General features: G+C 45.2%; 1 protein-coding gene and 1 non-coding gene across 11 annotated transcripts in view; both read right to left on the bottom strand.

Moving 5' to 3' along the window:
• Positions 1-905: 905 nt before the first annotated feature.
• The window catches only part of Chd4 (chromodomain helicase DNA binding protein 4), a 33,550-nt gene continuing 9,323 nt past the window's right edge, over positions 906-25,132 (bottom strand). For 4 of the 10 annotated variants that reach the window (XM_019205648.2, XM_033766321.1, XM_033766324.1 and 1 more), the window contains exons 14-39: positions 24,558-24,749; positions 23,741-23,941; positions 23,450-23,587; positions 21,741-21,862; positions 21,465-21,638; positions 21,058-21,199; positions 20,836-20,967; positions 20,610-20,727; positions 18,909-19,033; positions 17,958-18,195; positions 17,641-17,816; positions 13,077-13,257; positions 12,906-12,992; positions 12,729-12,817; positions 12,493-12,626; positions 12,013-12,157; positions 11,726-11,891; positions 11,264-11,361; positions 11,016-11,154; positions 10,706-10,777; positions 10,330-10,467; positions 9,995-10,103; positions 9,754-9,886; positions 2,704-2,902; positions 1,600-1,763; positions 906-1,423 (exon numbers count right to left, since the gene is read on the bottom strand). In XM_019205648.2, coding sequence (XP_019061193.1) covers positions 1,406-1,423; positions 1,600-1,763; positions 2,704-2,902; positions 9,754-9,886; positions 9,995-10,103; positions 10,330-10,467; positions 10,706-10,777; positions 11,016-11,154; positions 11,264-11,361; positions 11,726-11,891; positions 12,013-12,157; positions 12,493-12,626; positions 12,729-12,817; positions 12,906-12,992; positions 13,077-13,257; positions 17,641-17,816; positions 17,958-18,195; positions 18,909-19,033; positions 20,610-20,727; positions 20,836-20,967; positions 21,058-21,199; positions 21,465-21,638; positions 21,741-21,862; positions 23,450-23,587; positions 23,741-23,941; positions 24,558-24,749 — 3,630 coding nt within the window. In that variant the 3' untranslated portion in view covers positions 906-1,405. Of the gene's footprint in view, positions 1,424-1,599; positions 1,764-2,703; positions 2,903-9,753; positions 9,887-9,994; positions 10,104-10,329; positions 10,468-10,705; positions 10,778-11,015; positions 11,155-11,263; positions 11,362-11,725; positions 11,892-12,012; positions 12,158-12,492; positions 12,627-12,728; positions 12,818-12,905; positions 13,258-17,640; positions 17,817-17,957; positions 18,196-18,908; positions 19,034-20,609; positions 20,728-20,835; positions 20,968-21,057; positions 21,200-21,464; positions 21,639-21,740; positions 21,863-23,449; positions 23,588-23,740; positions 23,942-24,557; positions 24,750-25,132 lie in introns of all 10 variants that reach the window. The other 6 variants (XM_019205644.2, XM_033766320.1, XM_019205646.2 and 3 more) reach the window with 3 other exon arrangements.
• Positions 11,445-11,584, bottom strand: LOC117286978. The gene has a single exon (XR_004518177.1).

Genomic DNA, 25,132 nt, shown 5'->3' with positions numbered 1-25,132 from the left:
CGCATGCGCGAAGAGACGCTCGTCCGCACCGCCCCTTCCGGCCATGGCCGAGCCACCCCCACTCGGCGCACTCCAGACGCTGGGGCGGAAGTGGCCTCGGGCCGCCAGCTCTGCCGGCTTCCGCCTCCTGCCTCTTAGGTACCTCAGCCCGGACAGCCCGAAGAGCCGGCTCCCGAGTCTCCACTCGGTGGGTCCGTCCGCCTGACCTCACCTTTTCTTGAGGGCGCCCCCACCCTAAGGGTCCCCTTGGCCTCATGGACTTCGCAAGAAAAACCTACGACTCTGAGTGAACTCAAGGTCGCGTTTGACATGAAAATTTCTTTTGGGGTTTTTGAGATGGGGTCTTCAATTTCTGGTGACCCTCTTGCTTCAGCCTCCCAAGTGTTGGGATCACAGGCGTGCGCCACCGTTTTGTAGGTCAGGCTGGTCTTGAACTCGCGGCAATACCCCTGCCCCAGCTTCCCAAGTTGTGGAAATTACAAGCCTGCGCTGGCACCATGCCCAGCCTCCTCTGAAAATCTAGAGCTAGTGCGGAGTCTCTGGTCTACCCAGCACTTCTGAGGCCCTGGAAGTCCCAGGCACTTTACTGGTTTTACCTGACAAGGATGAGAGATTCATCTCTATTGTACGCAGGTGAAATCTTTGGCCCGAAGCAGAAACACCTTGCTCAGGGTCCCAAAGCCTTCAGGCAGTGTCCAGGCAGGCCCAGCACTGGGCACAGGACTGGCTCTACAGGGAAGAGTAGCCCTTCCTTTCTACCCACAGCTTTCGGGCCTCCTTCCATACCGGACTTCCACCTGTGCCTTACACCCACACTAAACCAGAACACTAAAATACAAGGAAATTTTTATTTCAATTTTCATCAAGAAATTTGCTGTGGTTTTTTATGCTTTTGGTTCTTTTTCTTTTTTTTTTTTTTTTTTTTTCCACTTTATTTCATTTTAACCGCTCAGTGGCTGCAGCCGCTGGGTTCCTGGTATTAAAAAGATGCCAACAGAGGTAGCTGTGTCTCGCCCAGGGGCCCGGCCCACTCTGAATACCCCCAAAAATGACAAAAGAAAACAAAATAAACCAACAAAATAAAACCAAAAGGAGGAAGAAATTCAGATCATTTTCTTCAAGCCTGGCAGGAACCCACAACAGTTTGTAACAGGTTACAGTGGGGAGAAGCCAGGGTCCAGAAGGTCAGCCCACCAGCTCCCTGCAGATGGCGCCGGCGCTACTGCTGTGTGTCTCTTCAGCAGGAAGGGCACCGCTGCCCCTCACTCCCTCCCAGCCCGGGTGGGGGTGCACTGTTCCTTTACAAGAAGATGGGCAGAAGGCCAGGGTCTCAGGCTCCCTGGGGAGAAGCTTCAAGGACAGAAAACTGCTCAGCTGTGGAAGTGGTCTTCATCCATCCAGGTCATCACTGCTGCTGGGCAACCTACAGGGAGAGAGCCAAGAGTTAGAATTCCAAACCACAGAAATGTACCTGAGCCCAGGGAACTCACTGGACAGCCCAGCTGCAGCCTGGCAATAAAACTAGGGACCAAGAGCAAAGATACAAGTCTGAGAACGGTTCTGTGGGAAAAGCTGGCACAGATAAGAAAACGGTCCTACCTGCTGTGGGGGAGGCTCCGGTGCCCGGTTTGCCAGGCGGCTGAGAATGTTCCTCTCTGACATCTGTAACCTCACAGCAACTGGAGGAATTCGGGCAATGGTAGCTGGGAGTCGGGTCACATCAGCTTTCATGTCACTCAGCAGTTCTTCCAGCTGTTTCAGAACTGTAGAGGGAGAAAAAAAGGTGGTTAGCTATGGTGGTCAAGATGGAGATCCTCGATCTTTCTACCCTGACCCCATCTTTTTTTTGGGGGGGGGGTGTTTTTTGAGACAGGGTCTCACTATGTAGTTCAGGCTAACCTTGAACTAACTGTGCAGCCCAGGCTAGCCTTGAACCTGCAGTGATTTTCTTGCTTCAGCCTCCCAGATGCTGTGATTACAGGTGTGCACCAACATACCCAGTTCTCACTTCTCAATGACTGGGTGACTGTGATGTGTTGTCTTTTGTCACTAAGTCACCAGATCTAACCTCTTATCAGGCTCAGATTCCTCAACTCTAGATCACTGTCTCACAGTTCTCTGCTTTTTTTAAAGTGATCTAACTTTATCCCTTATCATTATCTCGTGCTCACTCTTGTCTGCATTTCTGCCAGTCTCCAGAGAAGCTTAGCTTATTCCTATTGTTTCCTTTGCTCTCTTATTTTGCCTCCCTATCTTCTGGATCCGTTTCCCACTTCCTCTAACAGCCTTTTCCTCATTTCACTCTCCACCTCCTCAGAATGATTTACTTTAATTAGAAACAAAATGTTGAAAGGGGTCTAGAATGTAAAGAGTTGTCAAAATTATCTTAAGTTACTTCTCTAAAGTGTCCCAGATGACACTATTATTCTGCTTTACTTTTCATCTCAAGATCGTGACTATATTAAGAATTACAGGGGCCAGGGATTTAGCTCAGTGGTTCCGCTGCCTGCCTCACAAGCGCAAGGACCCAAGTTCAATTGCCAGTACCATCCTTGATTGCCTCTAAGGCAGAGATCCTCAGCACACCCTAAAGCTCTCTAACAGACTCTGAAAAAGGTTTTGGGCAAAAATTATATGGGTGTTGTTGAGAAGGGGTTAGTGGAGAGGCGCAGCTCCATCACAGGAGGCAGGGGAGCCACTGGCTACCTTTGTGCAGGACTGCATTGGCTGGCTTGTTGCCTGCCATCGACTCCTTGGACAGGTGCTGGTGACTTTCCGCCAAACACTCCACCTCTGCAAAGCGAGTGTTGAGGGCCATGGAAGGGTGAGAAGGGTCCTCTGACATGTTCAGGTAAGCCGCCCTGCGCAGCTGCTCCTCGATCACCAGGGCTTGTTCTAAGAGCTGGACATGGATAAAGACATGGGAGTCAGGCCAACAGGTCATTATGTTTATTTCTCATGGGCTTCTCAGCTCACCTTTCTCCAGGTAGTGAGAGCCTATAGGGATGGCTCCTTAACACCATTGCTCATACTCAAGAAGCTCACCAATGGGTCGGGAATTTAGCTCAGGGGTTCCGCCACCTGCCTTGCAAGCACAAGGACCCATTAGATCCCCGGTAGAAAAAAAAAAAAGAAGCTCACCATTACACTGCCTTTTTCTTTCCCACTGACAGTCCATGTCTCTACAACTTTACTCTTTAGATTGTCTTACAATAAAAACTCAACTTAGAAAATATAAAATAAGATGAAATATAGGGAGAGAGAAAGGGGAGGGGACATAAAAAAACTAAAATGTGTTATGTACATGCTCCCCATGACTATGTAATCATTACTGTAAACATGTACTGATAAAAATTTAAATGTTTAAAAATGAAAGAAAATAAAAAGATAAAGCCACACAAAATCCCACCTGTATACTGTTAACATTCTGGTGTTGCTCTTTAAAAGATTTTTCTTTGCAGTATCTTATGTTATCGAGATCATATTAGCCATGTCCACATTATGTTTTCACTCAAAGTTATATAATAAGCACCTTCCTGTATCATTACTCTCCTAAACCACAGATTTCTTTTAAAATGAGAGAAGGCCTTACTAAACTGTTCTGGCAGGGCCAGAGATTTAGCCCAGTGGTTCCAGCGCCTGCCTTGCAAGTGTAAGGTCCTGAGTTCGATCCCTGGTACCAAAAAACAACAACAACAACAACAACAACAATAAACTGTTTGGGCAAGGGCCAGGGATTTAGCTCAGTGGTGCCACACCTGCCTGGCAAGTGCAAGGTTCTGAGTTCAATCCCTGGTACACCGGGGAAAAAATCTGTTTGGGCTGGCCTCCCCTCCTACTTGCAGTCTTCTAGTCTCAAGCCTCCCAAGTTGCCAGACCTATTAGCACGTAATTACTGTACCCAGCAAAAACACATTTTAATAGTTACATGGTAACCCATCCTATGGATACACCCTACCATATCCATTAGGTTCTTTTACCTTCAAAAATACTTTTGTGGGATTTTTTTTGTTTTGTTATATTTTTTTCAGACAGGGTCTTACTATGTAGTTTAGGCTGACCTTGAACTCACTAGGTAAACCAAGCTGGCCATGATCTCACAGTGAGTCTCCTGCTTCAGCCTCCCAAATGCTGATTTACAGGCATGCAGCACTATGCCTGGCTTGTTGGGTCATATTAAATGGGGAAAAACTGAAAACTTTTCCTCTAAAACCAGGAACAAGACAAGGATGTCCACCATCACCACTCCTGTTTAAGTGAAATGTTAGCCAGAGAAAACAGGTAAGAGAAAGACAAAAAATACATATAGGAAAAGCAGATGTCATACTATCCATTTTTACAGATGATATGATCCTTTACACAGAAGATCCAAAAAAAGTTCCATCAAAAGACTCCTAGAACTAATAAATTCAGTAAGGTAGCAGCAGAATACAAAAATCAAGTGGTTCCTATAAACCACTAATGAGCCACCAGGAAAGAAATTTGGAAAATACCATCCCTAACAGCTATAAGAAAAAAATTAGGCCGGGGATTTAGCTCAGTGGTTCGGTGGCCTGCCTTGCAAGCGCAAGCACCTGAGTTCAATTCCCGGTACACAAAAAAAAAAAAAAAAAAAAAAAAAAAAAAAAAAAGAAAAAAATTAAATAGGACCAGGGATTTAGCTCAGTGGATCCACTGCCCGCCTCACAAGCACAAGGACCCGAGTTCAATCCCCAGTACCAACAAAAAAAAAAATAAAAAATGAAGAAAGAAAGGTAAATTAAATACTTAGGAATTAACGAAATAAAAGACTTCTGAAAGAATAACTAGAATTCAAAAGAGGACATCAGAAAATAAATATCCCCCATTCCTGAAGAGGCAAAACCAGTATTGTCAAAATGGCCATATTACCAAAACATTAAATGCAATCCCAATCAAAACACCAACAGCATTCATCATAGAACTAGAAAAAAAATCCTAAAATTCATACAGAGGGCCAGGGTTGGTAGCACATGCCTATAATTCCAGCATTTGGGAAGCTGAGGCAGAAGGATTGCTCTAAGTTTGAGGCCAAGCTGGAATACAAAGCAAGCCGGGAGTACATAGCAAGACTCTCAAAAAAAAAAAAAAAAAAAAAAAAAAAAAAAAAAAAAAAAGAAACATGGAGCCAGAAGAGCAAAAGCAAACCTAAATAATAATAAGAGCAAAGCAGACGGCATCACAATCCTGGGTTTCGCCATTATATTACAAAGCTACAGTAATAAAGCAGCATGGTACTGGCACAAAAACAGACAAACGGATCAAGGAAACAGAAGTTGCAGAAACAATCTCAGACATACTCAGACATCTGATCTTTAACAAAGGAGCCAAAAGCTTGCTGGGAGAAAGAGAGCCTCTGACAAATGGTGCTGGAAAGATATCCACATATAAAAACCAGACCCTGTACCTCTCATCATACACTAAAGTAAAATCAAGATGGACCAAAGATCTAAATTCTCAATCTGATACAAGATAAAGTAGGTAAAATTCTTGAAGACATAGGCAAGGACTTTCAGAGTAGAACCCAAATTGCACAAAAAGTAACATCAAAATCAACAAATGTGGCCAGGCATGGTGGTGGACACCAGTAGTCCCAGAACTCACAAGGCTGAGGCAGGAGGATTGCTGCAAGCTAGAGGCCAGCCTGGGCTACCTAGTAAGTTCAAGGCCAGCTTGAACTATATAGACCCTACCAAAAAAAAAAAAAAAAAAAAAAAAAAAAAAAAAAAACCAAAAAAAAAAAAAAAAAAAAAAAAAAAAAAAAAAAAAATCCTGGCTGGAGATTTAGCTCAGTAGCACCATGCCTGCCTTGCAAGCACAAGGTTCTGAGTTCGATCCCTGGTACCAGAAAGAAAAAAAAAAAAGTTTCTGCATAGCAAAGGAAACCTAGAGTGAAGAAACAACCTACAGAATGGAAAAAAATTTTGCCAGATACTCTGAAAACAGACTCATACCTAGAATAAAGAATAAAAAAATTAGATCCCCTCTCAAACAAAAGACCCAATCAAAAACTGGGGAACTGAAAGGACTATATCCTTCTCAGGAGTACAAATGGCAATACATGAAAAAATGTTCAACACCTCTAGCCAATAAAGAAAGGGAAATCAGAACACTGAGACTCCATCTTACTCCAGAAAGAAAGCAATTATCAAGAAATCAGCAAATGCTGGCGGGAATGTAATCAACCACTATGGGAAATCAGTATGGGGACACCTCAAAAACACTAAAAATGTAAAATTCCATTTGACCCAGCTCTTCCTTTTTTAGGCGTGCAACTTCCTGTTAAGTTAAACATATCACATTACAGTGACACCTGCATAGGATAAATGATGGAAGAATCCTATACGTCCATAAATATGTGACAATATAGAAAAAGTGATATCTGTACACAATGGAGTACTCTACTATAAAGAAAGATAAACTCAGGCCGGGGATTTAGCTCAAGTGGTACCATGCCTGCCTCTCAAGCACAAGGTCCTGAGTTTGATACCCAGTACCAAAAAGAAAAGATAAATTTGAGTCCCTTGTAGGAAAATAGACGCACCTTGAGACAATAGTGTTAAGTGAAATCAGACACACAAACTTAAATATTGCATGGTTTCTCTTACATGAAAAACCCAAAGTATAATTTTAAAGAGTAAAATAAACAGGTTCCCTTTTGAAAATGGGAAAGGAACCAAGAGATAAAAGGTGGGAAGGAGTAAAAAGAAAGTGTTATGTACATATATACCAACTCCCCATGAAAAACAGTCATGACATACTGTAAACATATATCAACAAAAATTTTAAAAATTAAAAAGCTTGCCAGGCACGGTGGTGCACACCTTTAACCCCAGCACTTGGGAGGCTGAGGCAGGAGGATCGCTGTGAGTTCGAGACCAGCCTGGGCTACATAGTGAGTTCCAGGTCAGTCTCAACTATGTAGTGAGACCCTGTGTCAAAAAAAAAATTAAAAAGCTTGTATTTGTTGCACTGAGGGTACAGCTTACTGACAGAGCATATTCTTAGCATAAACAAGGCCCTGGGTTCAAGCCCTGGCACCAAAAGAATATACAGTACAGTGGTACCTTGGTTCACAAATGCTTTTGTTTGTAGACAATTTGGTTTGCAAACAGAAGGGTTCGGCAAAATTGTTGTATTTTTTAATTCTGTATCAGGTGATGAACACAACCTTGGCTACCTTTCTCACATAAACACAAACGTGGCCATCTTTTCCAGAATCGTGGAATGAATTAAGTTCATGAATTGAGGTTCTGCTATATACATTTTATTGTTGCTTTTTCTGTTTTTTGGTGGTACTGGGAGTTGAACCAGCATCCCTCAAACTGAGCTCCATCCCCAACCCATTCATTCATTAGCAAATTCTCGCTAAGGCTTCCAAGGCTGGGCTCAAATTTGCAATCCTCTTGCCTCCCAGAGTGCTGGGACTACAGACATGTACCACCGTGCTGCTCAGCATGTTGTTATAGCCACATCTCACTCTTCTTCCCTCCTCCAACAGTCAACCCTTATATATTCATGGTGCCTTTGTGTGTATATTTTTTTTCCTTTTTTTGGTTTTTTTGAGACAGGGTCTCACTATGTAGTTGAGACTGACCTGGAACTCACATGTAGCCCAGGCTGCCTCAAACTCACAGCGATCCTCCTGCCTCAGCCTCCCAAGTGTTGGGATTACAGGCACACGCCACCACACCCCGCTGTGTATTCTTGAAGATGGTGTTATGGTTTCATGCACACATACCTCACTGGCAGAACAGTTTTCTATAGGTACAGATGCTTTTTCTTTTTTAAACTATGTTTTCTTATTTTTCTCACTGCATATCCTTTTTAAAGGTCCATTTATGTTATTACATGCACAAGTATTTTTGCTATTTTTGTTGTTTAACATTCCAGGAGATGAACCCACACACTTTATCCATTCTTCCAGTATGTAACATTCCAGTCATGTCCAGGTCCCCCACACTGAACAATCACACAATAAATGTTCTCACATTGCAGAGTGCTGATTTTTAAGTTAAAAGAAGTGTCCACTCAATCTTACAGGAGACTCCATTAGAAGCCAAGAAAAGAGAGTCTGAGAACAGGCTCCATTAGGAACTACTGATTTATCCCCAAACAAACCAAGCATCATCTTTTGATCAATACACCCTGTTTCCTGCACCACGTGCTTCGCCCTGCCCCCATCTGTGAGTGCACTCCAAGTACAGCCCTGGCTCACTCCTGTCCTTTTCTCTTACATATGTGTTGTGTGGTGCTAGACACTGAACCCAAGGCCTCACACATGCTAGGCAACTGCTCTACCACTGTGCTACAATCCCAATCTTTATAAAAATTATTTTGAGACAGGGTTTTGCTATATTTTCCAGGCTAGCCTCAAATTTGCAACCCACCTGCCTGCCACAGCCTCTCTCACAGTTGAGATTACAAGCACATGCCACCTGCCCATCTCTAGGTACCATCTCCAACACCATTTTTAAAAATGCTATGCACAAACTTTTAATGGCTGCCTATTAACTACAAGACAAAATCCAAAGTCTTATCTGGTGCCAAGATCCTAACCACTGACCTCTAGCCCTTACTTCTCTCCCTTACCTCAACTCCGCCCTCACCATTATCCAACACAAATATCTTTTACAGCTAGCTAACTTGGACTGTTTGCTGTTCCCACCCACTCTGAGTTTTGCTACCCTCTATGTCTTTCTCCAACAGAATCCCTTTGGTTCAACAACACTGTTTCTTCTCAATGGTCCATCACATTCATCAAACTTTAATTCCTGCCAGGCATGGTGTACATATCTGAAATCCAAGCACTCAGGAGGCTGAGGCAGGAGAAACACCATGAGTTCAAGATCAGCCTGGACTACACAATGGGAACTTGTCTCAAAAACTAAACAAAACTTAACTCCATGCTATCTTCTCTCTCTTTTTTTTTTTTTTTGGTACCAGGAATGGAGCTCCGGTCCTTGTGCTTATGAGGCAGGCAGCAGAACCACTAAGCTAAATCCCCGGCCCCATGCTATCTTCTCTATGAAGCCTTTGCTGAGCTCCCTCCCTTTTCCCCCAGTTTCCTCTGAAGAACTTTCATCAGACTTTCTGCAGCCTCCCTTCTGACACACAGAATGGCATTCATCTGCTAGAACGTAGCAGCCCCCCGAGAACAGGCACCATGCCTCATCTGTCCTTGCATCCCTCACCAGTCACTGCTTGCTACACGACACTTGAGGATTGATTAGTATACATTTCTTATTCCCCAATTACTTCTGCTTGGGAGATCCATATCTCATTTTCATGGGATCTTATTTGATGGTCTACATAAAAGTGCTCTCAATAAACATTGGCTGAATTCGTGAGCACCCCTTTTTGCAGGCTCAGCCTGTGCAATTCTGAGCTCAACTTCTGCATCTACCCCAAGATGCATCTACACAAGAAAAATAGGACCACCAGCCGGCTCACAGCGCGCCCTCCTGAGGAATGTGATTTAATCCTTCTTTCCAGACACTCCAGCCTACAGCCTCCCCGCATTATACACAGTGCACTAATCTCGTCACTCACTAGGCTCACAGTCACCTGCAGCTCTTGTACAGTTACTATATTCCCAAGTCTATCTGTCTCGATCACGAATACCAAAGTTAACTGGGAGCAAAGCCCTTTGTAGGACAAAGAGTCCAATGCTGCAGAACCTTCTGGACTTTGAAATCCATCCTTCAGACACCACATTCCTCCCATCCTGCTCACCTTGAACCTTCGAGCTAGAAACTTATTCTTGATCTCTAAGAAATTCCCACGGTTCATTTCACCTTTGAAAGGCTCATTGAGGATGGCATAGCGGGGATCATTCTGGATGTCCTGCCACCGGGCATAGCCATGGCTATTGGAAAACTGCTCAGGAAAAACAAAACAAGGAACACAAGTCCTTCAAAATAAAGGCACTCAGCGCCCTTCCCAAGACTTTTGTCTCGCTTCAGGCAAAGGATACTTTATGATGCCAGCTAACAGCCAGTAATCATGCCGTCGATGCCAGATCTCATAAGTTTTCTTGGTGACTGTGGCTGCCCGCTCCTCATTCTGCCACAGGGAGTGCAACTCTGAGTAGGAAAGGGGAGAAAAAAAAAGAGGTAAGGGGGAACATCTATGAGAATTCAAAAGCTACTTATTTCCCTTCTCCTCTCCATCTCAGTATGGTCTTCCCCTGACTCTTTAACAGAGAACCCAGAGGAGCAGTCAGTCTAGCATCTTCTCTGTACCTAGTTTCTGAGGAAAATTCAATTTCATTTCTGACCCTGTACCCCAGGAGGTCCCTCATTTCCATACCAGTGAAACCACCATCTGCAATGTTGAACATGAAACGCTGTTTGATATTTTTCTTCTGTTTCTCATCACTCAGCTCCTTGGGAGTCTCTCCATTCTGAAGCATCACCTCTTTTTTGTCTTCTTCCTCTTTCTTCTCTTCTGTAAGACATGCAGGAAAAGTATCAGCTCCACTCAGCCAGCACCATGGCCTTCCCCACAGGGACAACCAACCCTGAAAGTTGCCACCAGCCTCCTACAACTAAATGTGAGACAGAGTGTCTTGCATCTTGTTATAAAATATCTGTCGGGGTATGGATAACGAGGCAGGGGCAGATAAGGTCCCCGCTTCTTAATTTAGTTTCCTTCCAAACCACAAGCAGCTTCTCCAGACACCAACCTTTGTCCTCTACCACAATAGGGGTCAGATCTATTGCTGACTTCTCCTCTACCTTCTCCACATCAGCAACACCTGGAGAAAGAGAAGGCATTCAGAACATACCGAATGGAAGTATTCTCCTCTGTCCCACACTATCATCCACAATGACTAGTCATAAAAGATGCCTGGGAGGTCCTATAACTTAGAAGCAAAACGTCCAGGCTTCCTCAACAGGTCACTTCCTCCTGACACTGCTATACCCTCGCTGAAGTCCCCAAGGTAACTGTGGCTCACGCAGGAATCTGCAGTGCTGGACAATGCGGTTACTTACCTTTGGGTTCTGTCTCCATAGGTTCCTCTGTTCTCTCCTTCGGCTCTGCTTTCTCCACTTTCTCCACTTTCTCCTCTCCCTCAAGGGGTTCAACAAGGACCTTTTCATCCTCTGAGGCAGGGGCAGGGGGCTGTGCACACTGCAAAGAAAAAAAAAAAAAAGATGAAGCAAACAGGCCAGCACCTAAAAGGAAGAGTGGGCTTATCTATTCGCCTTTAGTATGGCTTCCTGTCACCTCCATCTCTTACCTCAACAGTGGCCTCAGAGGCAGCCGATTTAATCTCCTTTTCTCCTTCTGTGCTCTCTTCTTCTTTGAGGCTATTTTCTTCTATTTTTATCCCATCTTCTGCAGACCAACAGGAGACAATCAATTAGGAGGAAGGTCCCAGAGCAGAGAAGGTCATGCCTTCCCAGGCAGTCTGATCTTAAATTGTCCTCTCGTGCCTTTAAGAGCCAGCCCTATTCTTAGGACAGCCCTCCTAAACTGAGAGGGGAATTGCTGTGTGTCCTGCCAGACTACCCTGTTAGATCTGAGCACAGGGAAGCACAAACAGCATAGGCTAGGACAAGAAGAGACGGACAGAAAAAGACAGGACTGGGCCAGGGATTTAGCTCAGTGGCACTTGTGCCTGCCTTGTAAGCACAAGGTGCTGAGTTCGATCCCCAGTACCAGGAAAAAAAAAAAGAAAAAAAAAAAAGACAGGATTTACCAGCAGGTGGGGCAGGTGCAGGGGTATTGGGTTGTGTGTCTCCTGGAGTGGAGGGTGTAGGAGTCTTTGGAGAGGGGGACCCTGGTTGAGACATTTTCTTGTTTTCCTCTACTTCAGCCAGTTCAGGCATGCTCCAGCGCCCATTAACGTGCTCAAACTCCTGAACCTGTAACAAGTCACACACATGAGGTTCAAGATCTGATTCTAGATCTAGGCTCCTTTCCTATCCCCCCACACCCACTAGTTTCCCTAGAAACCTTCAAAATGGAAAAAGCCCACAGGCTCACCTTCTTGCGAATCAAGGACATGACACCAATCCTAGTAAGGACGTGCTGGCGAGACAGGCCTTCTCGGGGGACACCATCAGCAAAAGTCTCTGCCCCATCTGCTCCAGGCTCACATAAATGCCGCATAAATAGAGACACATAAGCCCTGTAGGAAAGCAGTAGAGAAATGAGTTAAGCAGAGACCAGGCCAACTCCTACCCTTCAACAGATACTTTCCCATCTTGTTAAGCAGTGCCATCAGCAATGACTATGGCTCCACCCAAAAAAAGGCCACCACCCACTGCAATGGAAGGCTGGTCTCCAGACACACCCCATGCCAGGTCCAGGGAAGCGAGGACCACAACTCTCATTATGATAACTTTACCAACCCACTTCAGTAGGGTAGAAGGTCCTTTCCCTGCACAGCCTGATCAAATGTCAGGGAAGGGCCACAGTGCAGAAGCTCTCTTACTACATCAGTTACCCCAACCCTCAACTTACTTGAACTCTTTTTCTGACTTGCCTCGAAGATCTCTCACAAGCCACTGAGTAGTAAAAGCATCCTGAGGTGGCATCCCATATCGCATAATTGCATTAAGAAAAGCTTTTCTTTGACGAGCATTAAAGCCAAGTACCTAGGAGAAAAAGGCACCCATGTAAAGGGGAGAAGTCTCACTCCACCACAGATCCAGTACCCAAAACCCCCAGCCCCACTTCGGAATTGAATGGTTACTTACTTCAATATTTCCACCAACACGGGCCAACAGAGGAGGCAATGGCTTATCTTTATCATTCCGCAGGCCCTTGCGACTGGGCCTGCGGGGAGCTGCAAGAACAAAGGGATGAGTGAGTGACATGGACAGGATAGCAGAGACAAACCAGCTTCAAAGTCGGTAGGACAGAAGCACTCTCACCTTCTGAGCGTTCATCGAAATCTTCATCACCTTCCTCTGAGGCCACCGAGTAATCGGACTGGTTGTCAGACTGGTCGTCCTGCCAATCTGGAGGGAGAGAGGGCAGATGAGCGGGGCCCACTGCTCTAGTGGGGCGGCCCGTGGGTGGGGGGCGGGGCCGGCCACACACACCTCGGTCCTCCTGGGAGCCATCATTGTAGTTGACCTGTTTACGGATTCTTTTTCCTTTGCCCAGATTTCGGGCTAGATCTTCTTGCTGCTGCTCATAATGGTGCCGCAGCAATTTCTCCCAGTAGTCAGGATCCACACTTTCTTCCTGTTTTATGATTTCCCGTTCTACCTCTTCTTCCTCCTGGGACAGAGGGAGGGCCAGGACTCAGGGGTGCTGAAGTCAGCACCACCAGCCACCCCTGGTCCTCGCAATTCCCATTCTGCTGGCTCCTTTGCTAAAATACTCTGTGTGCCTGTTTGGACCTAAGAACTTGGAAGAAATGTAATCAACAGGACATGGCCCCTCATTATTGTGTATACATTAGCAGTTGCCAGCACTAAGAAAAATGTAAAATGGAAGTACTTTCACAAGAGAAGGTAAGCACACAGCTTTCTTCTAACCCATTGTATTGGTACACATCCGGCTGGGAAAGAACAAAAAGAACAGGAAGGTTAGAGCCTCAGCAAGTAGAACAGAGGAACTTCTAAAAAACTGCAAAAGATCTTCATACAAGTAAAACAAGATCCTAAGTTTACAAGCTATCTGCAAAAAAAAAAATCTTAAATACACACACACAAAAAAAAAACTTTTAAGTCCCAATAATATTTATTCACCTCTGAATAGCTTATGTTATATATTTTTCTTTTTAGTACTGGGGATCAAACAGGACCTTGTGCTTGCCAGGCAGGTGCAGCGCCACTGAGCTACATCCCTGGTCCACTGTTACATATTTTTTTTAGATACTAAAAAAACCACTAATTGAATCCAAGTCCTTCACAGAATTAAGCCAATGCTAACAGCATAACAATAAACAATCTAGCCGGGCGTGTTGGTGCATGCCTGTAATCCCAGCACTCTCAAGAGGCTGAGTCAGGAGGATCACTGTGTTTGAGAGTTTGAGACCAGCCTGGGCTACATAGTGAGCTCCAGGTCAGTCTCAACTACATAGTGAGACTCTGTCTCAAAAAATGAAAAAAATAAATAAATGAAATAAACAATCTAGCCATGCATGGTAGCACATTACTGTAATCCTAGCACTCAGGAGGCTGAGAAAGGAAAATCACTGAGAATTCGAGTCCAGCCTGAGCTACATAGTGAGTTCAAGGCCAATGTGAAATATACAATGAAACCTTGTCTTAAAAAAACAAAACGGAGGCTGGGGATTTAGCTCTATGGTGCTGCCACCTGAGTTTGATTCCTGGTACAACACAAAACAGAACAATAACAAAACAATCTAAATGACCATCATTATGCAACTAATTAAATAAATTACTGTATTGTAGACCTAGACTGTACCAATAAACTCAATAAAAAGAAAAATAAATAAATAAATAAGTAAGTAAATGACTGTACAAGTTGAGCATTCCTAATCAGAATCTGAAATGCAAAATGCTACAAAAGTTTTTAAATTCTACAAAAATTGTCAGGTGTGATCACACAATCCTACATATAGTTCCAATACTCTGGGAAGCTGAGGCAAGAAGATCACAAGCTCAAGCCTAGTTTGGGCAACTTATTGAGCCCCTACCTCAAAAAATAAAAAGCTCACGGATGGGGATTTAGCTCAGTGGCACCACTCCTGCCTTGCAAGCACAAGGCCCTGAGTTCCATCCCCAGTACCACCAAAAATGTAAGTAAATATAATTTAAAAGCTCTGAGGATATAGCTCAGTAAAAATGCCCTGGGTAGAGCAGGGGATGTAGCTCAGTGGCAGCATGCCTGTCTCACAATCGCAAGGTCCTGAGTTCGATCCCCAGTACACTCCCCCCTGCAAAAAAAAAAAAAAAAAAAAAAAAAAAAAAAAAAAAATGCCCTGGGTTGTCTCCAACACTGAAAAGAAGAAAAAAAGCTCTAAATATTAAAAAATGTCTTTTAAGCAAGGTATCAACCACAAGAAATTAAGATTTCAATTTTTTTTTTGGTACTGGGCATCAAACTCGGGACCTGTGCTTGAGAGACAGACGGCAGAACCACTGAGCTAAATCCAAGCCCAGGATTTCAATTTTTAATAACAATAACAACAAAATCAGTATAGCTGGGCCTGTAATTCCAGCACTCAGGAGGCTGAGGCAGAAGGATCGCTGTAAATTTGAGACCAGCCTGGGCTACACAGTGAGTTCCAGGGCAGTCTGAACTACACGGTGAGACCCTGTCTCAAAAAACAAAAACAACAACAACAACAACAAAAAAAAAAAAAAAATTTTTTTTTTAAGAGTAGGAAAGCTTCTGTCTAAAAGAGACAGAAGGTGCCAGGGATTTAGTCCAGTGGTTCCGCCGCCTGCCTTGCAGGCACAAGGACCCTAGTTCAATCCCCGGGACCAAAACAATCAAATAAATAAAATAAAAGAGACAGAAGGGAGACCAAAAAGTAGGTTTCCCAAAGATTTCAATTTTTGTACTGAGGGGCCAGGGATTTAGCTCAGTGGTGCTGCTGCCTGCTTCACAAGTGGAAGGTCCCGAGTTTGATCCCTGGTACCAGGAAAAAAAAATTTGTACTGAGCTGGACGTGGTGGCACACACCTGTAATCTCAGCACTTGAGAGGCTGAGGCCGGAAGATTGCTGCGAGTTTGCCAAGTGTGGTGGCGCACGCCTATAATCCCAGCACTTGAGAGGCTGAGGCAGGAGGATTGCTCCAGCCTGGGCTACACAGTGACTTCCAGGTCAGTCTCAACTACATAGTGAGACCCTGTCTCAAAAAACAAAAACAAAAACAAAAACAAAAACAAAATATTTTTTTAGTTCGAGCCAGCCTGAATTACATAGCAAAAGCCTGTCTCAAAAAATCAGAAACAAAACAAAAAGCAATTTTTATATTGGGGTACTTCACTGCTAAACCCAAAAAACTCCCAAATGTGAACACTTCTGGTCCTGGACATTTCGGAGGACACTCAACCTGTGCTTCCCAACAAGAACCAAAAAACAAGAGCTCTTATGTTCTGATGTGAACCACAGCCCCAAGATAAAAGGAGAAAGCAACATAGAGAACTCTTAAGTATAACAGATTATTTTAACTAAGTGCAGGGATACACATCTGTAATCCCAGCCACTTGGGAGATTGAAGCAGGAGGAACAACTTTAAAGTCAGGCTGAGTAACTCAGCAAGACCCAATCTCAAAGAATAAAACGGGTTAGGGATGCAATTTGGTGACAGAACACTTGCTTGGCATGCAGGAAGCCTGGGTTCAATCCTAAGCATCACTAAATAAGTGATTTTTGTATTCAAAAAGAGGTGGTTACCTGTGTGTATACAGTTTGTGTGTACACATTTGTATGTGTGTAATGTATATAAGTATTTTTGGAAAGACCAAGCCACTGAGATATGGTTGCCAGCCAGGGCACTGAGAAGTAGAACCCAGAAGGGGCGGGGCCTAGCTGGGGGAAGTGATGCTGCTATCACTGTGCCCAGGAAGGGAATGCTGGGACCCCAGCCCCTTCCTCTTTCTCTCTGCTTCCTTGCTGCCCGAGGTGAGCAGCTTCCTCTGCTACATTGCTACTTGCTCCCCATCATGTGCTGTCTTGATAGACCCAAAAGAAATAGTACCTACTGACTCAAACGGTTGAATCAAAATAATCCTTTTCAGTTTGATTACATTAAAGGAAAAGCTTACATATATCAATTCCTATCCAAAAATAAGTCAAATGGTAGGGTATGGTGGTGCACACCTGTAATCCCAACACGCTGGGAGGCTAAGGCAGGAGAATCGCAAATTTGAGCCCAGTCTGGGCAATTCAGCAACTCAGTAAGGCCTTATCTCAAAATTTAAAAACGAAGGGGAGAAGGATGACTGTTGGCAACACAGCTCAGTATGAAGGCCCTGGGTTCAATCCCCAACACTAGGAAAAGAAAATCTATGACCAGAAACATCACTTTCACAAGAAAAGCGAATAGCACTGTTACCAGAAAAACACAGCCAGAGGGATGATTCTAAGCTCCAAGGATGAGGAAAAAAATGACAAAGACCACCAGAAGCTAAGCCAATTCAAGGTCCCTGTGCCAGGTCACTTAATGGGGAACAGCAGAGAAAGCAATTTTTACTTTTCATTTTATTCCCCTCTATATCATTTGGTGAAAAAGAAAATATTACAACAGACCACGTATTTCTATGTTAGCACTTTTTGTTTTCCTGTAAAGATCAAGAAAAGATGAAATAGGGAAGCTCTCCTGATCTTTTAGAATCAGAGATACCTTATCTAAGTATTTATCTTCTCTCCTGCTTGTTCTCCAATAGCACTCAAAATTTTTTTTTGTAGAATAAAATACATTAAGAGAAAATTAAATTCCGACAGAGCCCATGCAACTGTTGAGTGTGAGATTTTGCTGTACATTTCCTGATAGCCAAGGTGAAAGGGGAGAATATGCATATTCCCGTTACAGCCTTTGTTTTCACGGAAAGGAGTACAGCCACTCATTGATGTACTAACGTACCTACAGGTGTTTTCCTTTTGTTCCCGATGCCATCTTGGCTTTAGCCCTAATTTTAGATCAGTCACCAAGCACAGCACTGCCTTGGACACATACTTACCCCCATTTCTTCTTCTCGCACCACATACTGAGCCACTTTGAATGAGCTCAGATACTCATTCATGCCCTGCAATTCCGTGTCTTCAGTCTCATCCTGGTTGCGGTCCAGCAGCCGCTCAATGGCCTTGTCATCATAGTGGATAACGCTGCTGTCCTCTCCCTCTTTGTTGTCTCCTCCTAGCGAATCAGAGGCCCATAACCCAGTCAGCTTCGGCTGCAGTGGGAAAAGCAGGTCCCCCAGGACCCCTGGTATCTAAAAGCTACTCCCCACCTTGAGAGGCCAAGCCTCACCCGAAAACAAGCCCCTGCCCTGCTCACCTCCATCTGTGGCTTCATCCTTGAACAGCTCCTCAGTACCAAATTTGAGGATGTCGTCCAGCTCTTGCTTGGACATAGACCCGGTCTTAGAGCCCAGCCCGGGCCGCACCACCAGGTGCGTCAGCATCATCTTCTTCTTCGCCACCTGCGTGATGCGCTCCTCCACTGACGCACGGGTCACAAATCGGTAGATCATCACCTTCTTGTTCTGTCCAATACGGTGAGCTCTGCTGAAGGCCTGGCGGTGAGCAAGAAATAAAGCCACAAACCGTATTTTCCTGTTGCCATGCTTGCCTTGCCTCTCGCATAAGTCAAGCCCAGTGTTAGACAGGGGCTGTCACTTGCCTTCACAGGAAATGTCCTTTTTCACCCATGCCTCACACACCACCCTTACTGACATTACCCAAAACACCACTGGTTTATAATAAGATAAATGACATGAAAATAATCTGTTAGTTGGATGCCCATAACTCTGGGAGGCTGAGGCAGGAGGATCACAAGTTCAAGAGCAGCCTGAGGAACTTAGTGACTTAATAAGACTCTGTCTCCAAAAAATTGGGGTTTTTTTGTTTCTTCTGTTTTGTTGAGGCAGGGTCTCACCATGTAGTCCAGGATGGCCACAAAATCGAAGCAATCCTCCTGTCTCAGCCTCACAAGTGCTCGAATTATAGGCATGCATCACTATGCCCAACTCCTGTCTCAAAATTTTAAGAGGGCTGGGAATGAAGCTCAGCAGCATAGTGTCTGCCTGGCAAGTGCAAGGTCTTGAGTTTGTTTCCTGGTACCAAAAAAATAAAAAAAATTTTTTTAAAGATTATTATTTTTTTAAACTGGGATATGGTTCAGTGTGAATGCCCAAGGGTTTAAAAAACACTATTGTTTCTCAATTGAACAACTCATTTCAGAAGATGGACCCCTCACAGAGAAACTGCTTCTGCTCCCTCTGCTCACCTGGATGTCATTGTGGGGGTTCCAGTCAGAGTCGTATATAATAACTGTGTCAGCAGTGGCCAGATTGATCCCGAGGCCCCCAGCTCGAGTGGAAAGCAAGAAGCAGAACTGCTGGGCCCCCGGTGCTAAGAAAGGAACCAGACACCATTAGATTTGTCGCTTAGATTCCAATTAATAAATGGAGATGGAATCTCAGAAATATAAAACTCAACAGCCAGAGACCACCATGAATTATAAGCGAAGTCCCCACTGGCTACTGAGATCAGTGTGAGAGTTCACAGACAAACAGAGGTTAGCAGTCAAGTGTACCCTCGAGGTATTATCACTACACAGTGCATCCTGTAATCCTAACTAATTGGGAGGCTGAGACAGGAGGACTGCAAATACAAGGCCAGCCTGAGCAACTTAGTAAGACCCTATCTCAAAATTTAAAAAATTGTAAAGTGGGGTGCAGGGATAAAGCTCAGTGGTACAGCACCCCTGGATTCAAGCCCCAGTACCACCCAAATAATAGTTACAGTGGGAAAAGTGTAATCCAGCATACATCAAGAAATCATCTTTAAAAAAAAAAATCATCTTAAACAATGATCAATAATCCCCCAAAACGGAACACGTGCCACACACATCTGCCTCCAACGTGATGCATTAAAAATGACACAGCATCAGGCTGGGGATTTAACTCAGTGCTATTGCTGCTTCACTTGCAAGCACAAGGTCCTGTGTTCGATCCCTGGTACCGGAGGGGTAGAGGGGTGACAGGGACGACGACACAGCATCACTTCTGTGGTATGCTTGCCCAAAATGTCTCCTCAGACAAACTCAGAGACGTTGTATAAAAATAACTGGCCAACACACATCAAAAGTATCACATCATAAAAATAAAGGAAGCCAGGTGTGGTGGTGCACACCTATAATCCCAGCCCTCTGAGAGACTGAGGCAGCAGGATCCCAAGTTCAAGCCCAGCCCGGGAAAATCAGGGTGACCCCATCTCAAAACAAAACAAAAAAATAAATGAAGGGGCCAGGGATTTAGCCCAGTGGTGCCACCGGCATAAGGGCAGGCTGAGGATGTAGCGTGGTGCAAAGGCATTGGGTTTAATGCTCAGTAATACACATGCACCCAATGTGGACAAGTGAAATGTCATGAGCAGGAAGCAGTACAGTAACTAAAGGACTGGATCCTGAAACCAAAACGGACATTAAAGGAAAAACCAGGAACATTCAATCAGCACCAATATTAACTGCCTGGTTTTAACCACTGTACTATTATATGAGTGGTCATTACTAAAAGAAATAGGTTAAATAGTATACGTGAACTCTGTGCTGTTTTGCAACTTTTAATTCCAAAATTATTTCAAAATAAAAAGCTGAGGAAAAGAGATGTAGTAGTGTCTACTAAAGACAGACAGGTCTGCCACTAACTTGGTATGTGATCCTTTTGGCCTCAGGATGCAGTGAGGAGGGTTAGAAAAAATGTTCTTTTTTCTAGCAGAAAAAATAAGACTCCAAAGGGAAAAAAACTAGGAATAATCCAACATGTTCTTCCAATCGAGACATTCAAAAGCTTTCCTCTTCCACATCAACTGACGAAGACCCAAAAGAACTATACAGAAAAAGAAATGCGTAAAAAGATTAAGTGACAACCCAAAATCACAGGTAACTTAGGGTGCCTGGGAGCAGCCCTTCCCTTCTTCTTCTTACCATTAAAGCGGTCAATGGCCTCTTGACGCATGTTCCCAGTGATTCCACCATCAATACGTTCATATTTATAACCTTCATGTTCCAAGAAGTCCTCGAGCAAGTCTAACATCTTGGTCATCTGTAAAAGCAGAAGCTTGTTATAGAGGAGCCAGGTGATAACCCCTCTTTGTGTCTCTCCAGACTACCCACTCCTGTCCCTGCCACTCCCAGCCCCGCCCACAGGTACCTGAGAGAAGATGAGGACACGATGCCCACCCTCCTTAAGGTTCTTAAGCATCTTCTGCAGCAGCAGTAACTTCCCAGATGCTCTGATCAGGGCACTGCCATCATACATGCCGTTAGGCATCTTAGGAGCTTCCTGAGGACAGAATCAAGGAAAAAAATACTGCAAGAAAGTCCCCAAGGAGGAATCCCAACCCAGAGGGGACCAAGGGGTGGCACGACATACCATGGCCGCCACAGGGAAGAGGTATGGATGGTTGCAGCACTTCTTCAGATCCATCACCACATTCAGCAGAGATACTTGGTTGCCACCACCTCGAGCATTGAGTGCTTCAAAATTTCGAGTGAGGATGTACTTGTAGTACTTCCTACGTGGGCCAGACAGAAGGGGGTTGGACTTGAGCCACTGAATGACTAATAATGCAGCCCACAGCATACCTCATTTTGGGGCTAAGGAAGCCAAAGAGGCTGACCAGCAGCCCCACCATCACATTAAATGAGGGAAGGCAGAACTAAGATCTGTGTGCTCCAACTCATGGCGGCAGTGTCCCTCAGGCACCACTTGCTCCTAGCTGTCAGAGGGCCGGCTGCACATGCAGAACAGGGTCAGCACTCCAGCCCCTCCTCACTCACTTCTGCATAGGGCTCAGCTCCACCCGCACAATCAGCTCCGTCTTGGATGGCATGTTCTTGAACACATCAGCTTTGAGCCGCCGCAGCATGTGAGGTCCCAGCATGTCATGCAGTTTTTTAATCTGGTCCTCTTTGGCAATGTCAGCAAACTCCTCCAAGAAGCCTTCCAAATTACTTTGGAAAGAAAAAGGACAAAGTTATTGGAGAGGGAGGAGAAAGGGAAACACGAAGAGAAGCAGCGTGATAAGCCGACTACAGATAAACACACACACTTACTGGAACCTCTCTGGGGTGAGAAAGTTGAGCAGATGAAACAGCTCCTCCAGATTGTTCTGCAGCGGAGTCCCAGTCAGCAGCAGCTTGTGCTGGAGTGAGTAGCCATTCAGGACCCGGAAAAACTGGAGAAGCAGACGGAGAGAGGTGAACCTCACTGAAGCGAGGAGGCTCCTGTGGCATGCCGAACACCACCTGACACTTGGGCCTTCCACCCTGTGGCGTCCACTTCTATGGATTTAGGTGGCCCTGGGGAGTAAGCCTGCAGCCTTCACACTGAGCTATGTCCCTGGCCTTTTTCTTTAGTGACACTAGGAATCAAATCCAGGGGTGCTCTACCAACTGAGCTAAATCCTCAGCCTCTTTTTCCGAGACAGGATACAAACTGCACAGGAGGAACATGAACTTACACAGGTGTGCACCACTGTGCCTGGCTCTTTTTTTGAGACAGGGACTCAAACTTCCTAGGTGTAGCCCGAACATGTCATCTTCCTGCCTCAGCCTCCTCAGAGGGCTGGGATTACAGGCATGTAACACCATGTCCAGCTATTTTTATTTTAGTACCAGACACTGAACGCAAAGCTTCGCGAATACTAAGCATGTGCTCTTCCACCGAGCTCTACTCCCAGAGCTTTTGTCTGCTTATTCTTTGGTGGTAGGGTGAACACAGCACCTTGCAAACTCTAGGCATGGTGGTACACACCTGTGATCCGAGCACTCGGGAGGCAGAGGCAGGAGGATCCCTGTGAGTTTGAAGCCAGCCTGGAATACATAGTGAGTTCAAGGCCAGGCTGAACTACATAGCAAGACCCTGTCTCAAAAGACAAAGGACCAGGGATTTAGCTCAGGGCTGCTGCCACCTGCCTCGCAAATCTAAATTCCAGAGTTCAATCCCGATACCAAGAAAAAGAAACTGAGTCCTTAATTTAAAATGTGTACTACGTAATGTGAAATAGGAAAAAAGGTGCAAAAGGGAAGGGGAAAGGGGAGAGGTAGGGGAAAGGAAAGAGGGGACTTGGAATTAACATGAGAAAATGAAAAAAAATGGAGACAAAGTCTTTGTAAATAGGAAGAGGTGGAGAGGTTGAAAGGAGGGCAGAGAAATGGGGAAAAATAAGAATCAAGGTATATAAAGATACAAATTTCCACTGATGAATGTCATTATATTGTATATCTAAAATATAGCAGTAAAGTTAAAGTTAAAAAAACCCTCAAAAGCCGGGCATGGTGGTGCATGCCTATAATCCCAGCACTCGAGAGGCTGAGGCAGGAGGATCGCTGTGAGTTCGAGACCAGCCTGGGCTACATAGTGAGTTCCAGGTCAGTCTCAACTACATAGTGAGGCTCTGTCTCAAAAAATAAAAAAAATTAAAAAATTAAAAAGCTCTCAAAAAACGGGATATGCTCTAATCATTGCCTTTGTTTTTTTGGTTTCTGAGACAGGGTTTCACTTTGTAGTTGAGACTGACCTGGAACTCACTATGTAGCCCAGGCTGGTCTCAAACTCACAGTGATCCTCCTGCTTCAGCCTCCCGAGTGCTGGGATTACAGGCGTGTGCCACCATGCCCGGCCCATTGTTTTAAAGTCTGGCCTTACAGCATGAGGGTGGAGACAGGTGCTTTTTCCCTTTACTCTCCTAAGTTTCTGCTTCATGAGTAGGTGGCACCAGAACACTAAAACTGGGACCTGTAGCCCTCTTCCGTCTCCTCACCTTAGACTGATTGTTCTTCAGCCGATGGGCCTCATCCACAATGAGGCAGGCCCAGTCGATGGAACCCAGGATAGCCATGTCAATGGTGATCAGCTCGTACGAAGTCAGCAGCACATGGAACTTCACGGACGCCTCTTTCTGCACAGGAAGGCACCTCATCACCGCTGCCCCACCCTCCCGTGGAGCCCCTCCAGGGCTACCCTTCTGCCTCACCCAAAGACCAAGTCACAAAGCGGCAAACAAGCCCGACTCTGCGATGTCCTCCCTAGGGTGGCCTCCCAGCGGAGGTACCTTCATGCGGGATGCCTTCTTGCCGCCACGAATCGCATTGTCTTCGAAGGAGAACTCATTCTCCCGGATGATGGCGCGGCTGTCCTTGTCCCCCACGTAGGTCACCACATACATGTCGGGAGCCCACATCTCAAACTCCCGCTCCCAGTTGATGATTGTAGAAAGAGGGGCACTCACTAGGAAGGGGCCCTTCGAATGACCCTTGCACAGAAGAGGAGGCAGTCAGGAACCGGCATCCACCTTTCCCCACCCCTCATGCAAAGCCAAGGCCTAGCTGCTGTGCTGCTGGCCCCATCCTCACCATTGGGTAAGTCCACCTACCTCATCTCACAATAACACAGCCTCCCTGACAGACAACTGAAGCTCTTACTTCCTGTTAAGTTTTTCCCTACCACGAGCACATCCACAGCCCCAGGACAGAGACTCAGGCCCCCGTAGCTAATTCCACCATGGCTCTACTATACCCTCGAGCCTTTCACGGTGGATGTGTCTATGGCACCATCCCTCGGCAGTGTTCCACAACATCAGAGACCAACTTCTACCCAGTTAAGTTTATCCCAGCAGCACTCAGGCAGCACATTTATTTACTGACTAACCCAAGCATCACTCAGGCTGGCGTCATTTCAAACTCGATAAAATTGTCATTTTTATACATCATGTTCTTATAAAAATTAACAAATACTCAATTTTTGGTCATCCCACATTTAAATAATTGGGCCAGTAAGTGATCACTTCTCTTTCCTTCCTCACAGAGCAAGAGAATACTGAACATGAGATATGCACACCAGAAATGAACACCCTCACCATCCTTACTTACCTCCTTGTAGAGGGAGTAGAGGAAGACTGCTGTCTGCACAGTTTTCCCCAAGCCCATCTCATCAGCCAAGATGGTGTCAGTGCCCTGAGCCCAGGAGAAGCGCAGCCAGTTCAGGCCCTCCATCTGGTAGGGGTGCAGGGTCCCACCTGTGGCATCCAGATACTCTGGCTGCCGCTCATACTTCACTGTTGGCTGGAGGGTGAAATGGGGAAGCGTCAGGAATTCCCCCTTTTCCATCACAGAACAGCTGTTTCCTCATCTGTCCTCACTAGATCCTCCCTGAGAGTCACAAAAAATCTAGGGGAGTAGGGGATTAGTGATACACACATGCTTAACATGCACAAGACCCTGGGTTCCATCCCCAGCACCACCAAGCAAAAATGAGGGAGGCACTTGGGCATGATGGCACACACCTGTAATCCCAGTGCAAGGAGGCTGAGACACGAGGGCTGCTATGAATGCAAGGCCAGCATGGGCTACACAGTGACAATGAGTTCAAAACCAGCCTCAACTACATAATGAGACCCTGTCTCAAAATATCAAAAAAAAAAAAAAAAAAAAAAAAAAAAAAAAAG

This window comes from Fukomys damarensis, unplaced genomic scaffold (genome assembly GCF_012274545.1).
Source record: "Fukomys damarensis isolate Sample0158 unplaced genomic scaffold, DMR_v1.0_HiC HiC_scaffold_19, whole genome shotgun sequence".
Taxonomy (NCBI): domain Eukaryota; kingdom Metazoa; phylum Chordata; class Mammalia; order Rodentia; family Bathyergidae; genus Fukomys; species Fukomys damarensis.
The sequence above is the reverse complement of the archived record's forward strand: the minus strand, read 5'-3'. Positions and strand labels throughout refer to the sequence as shown.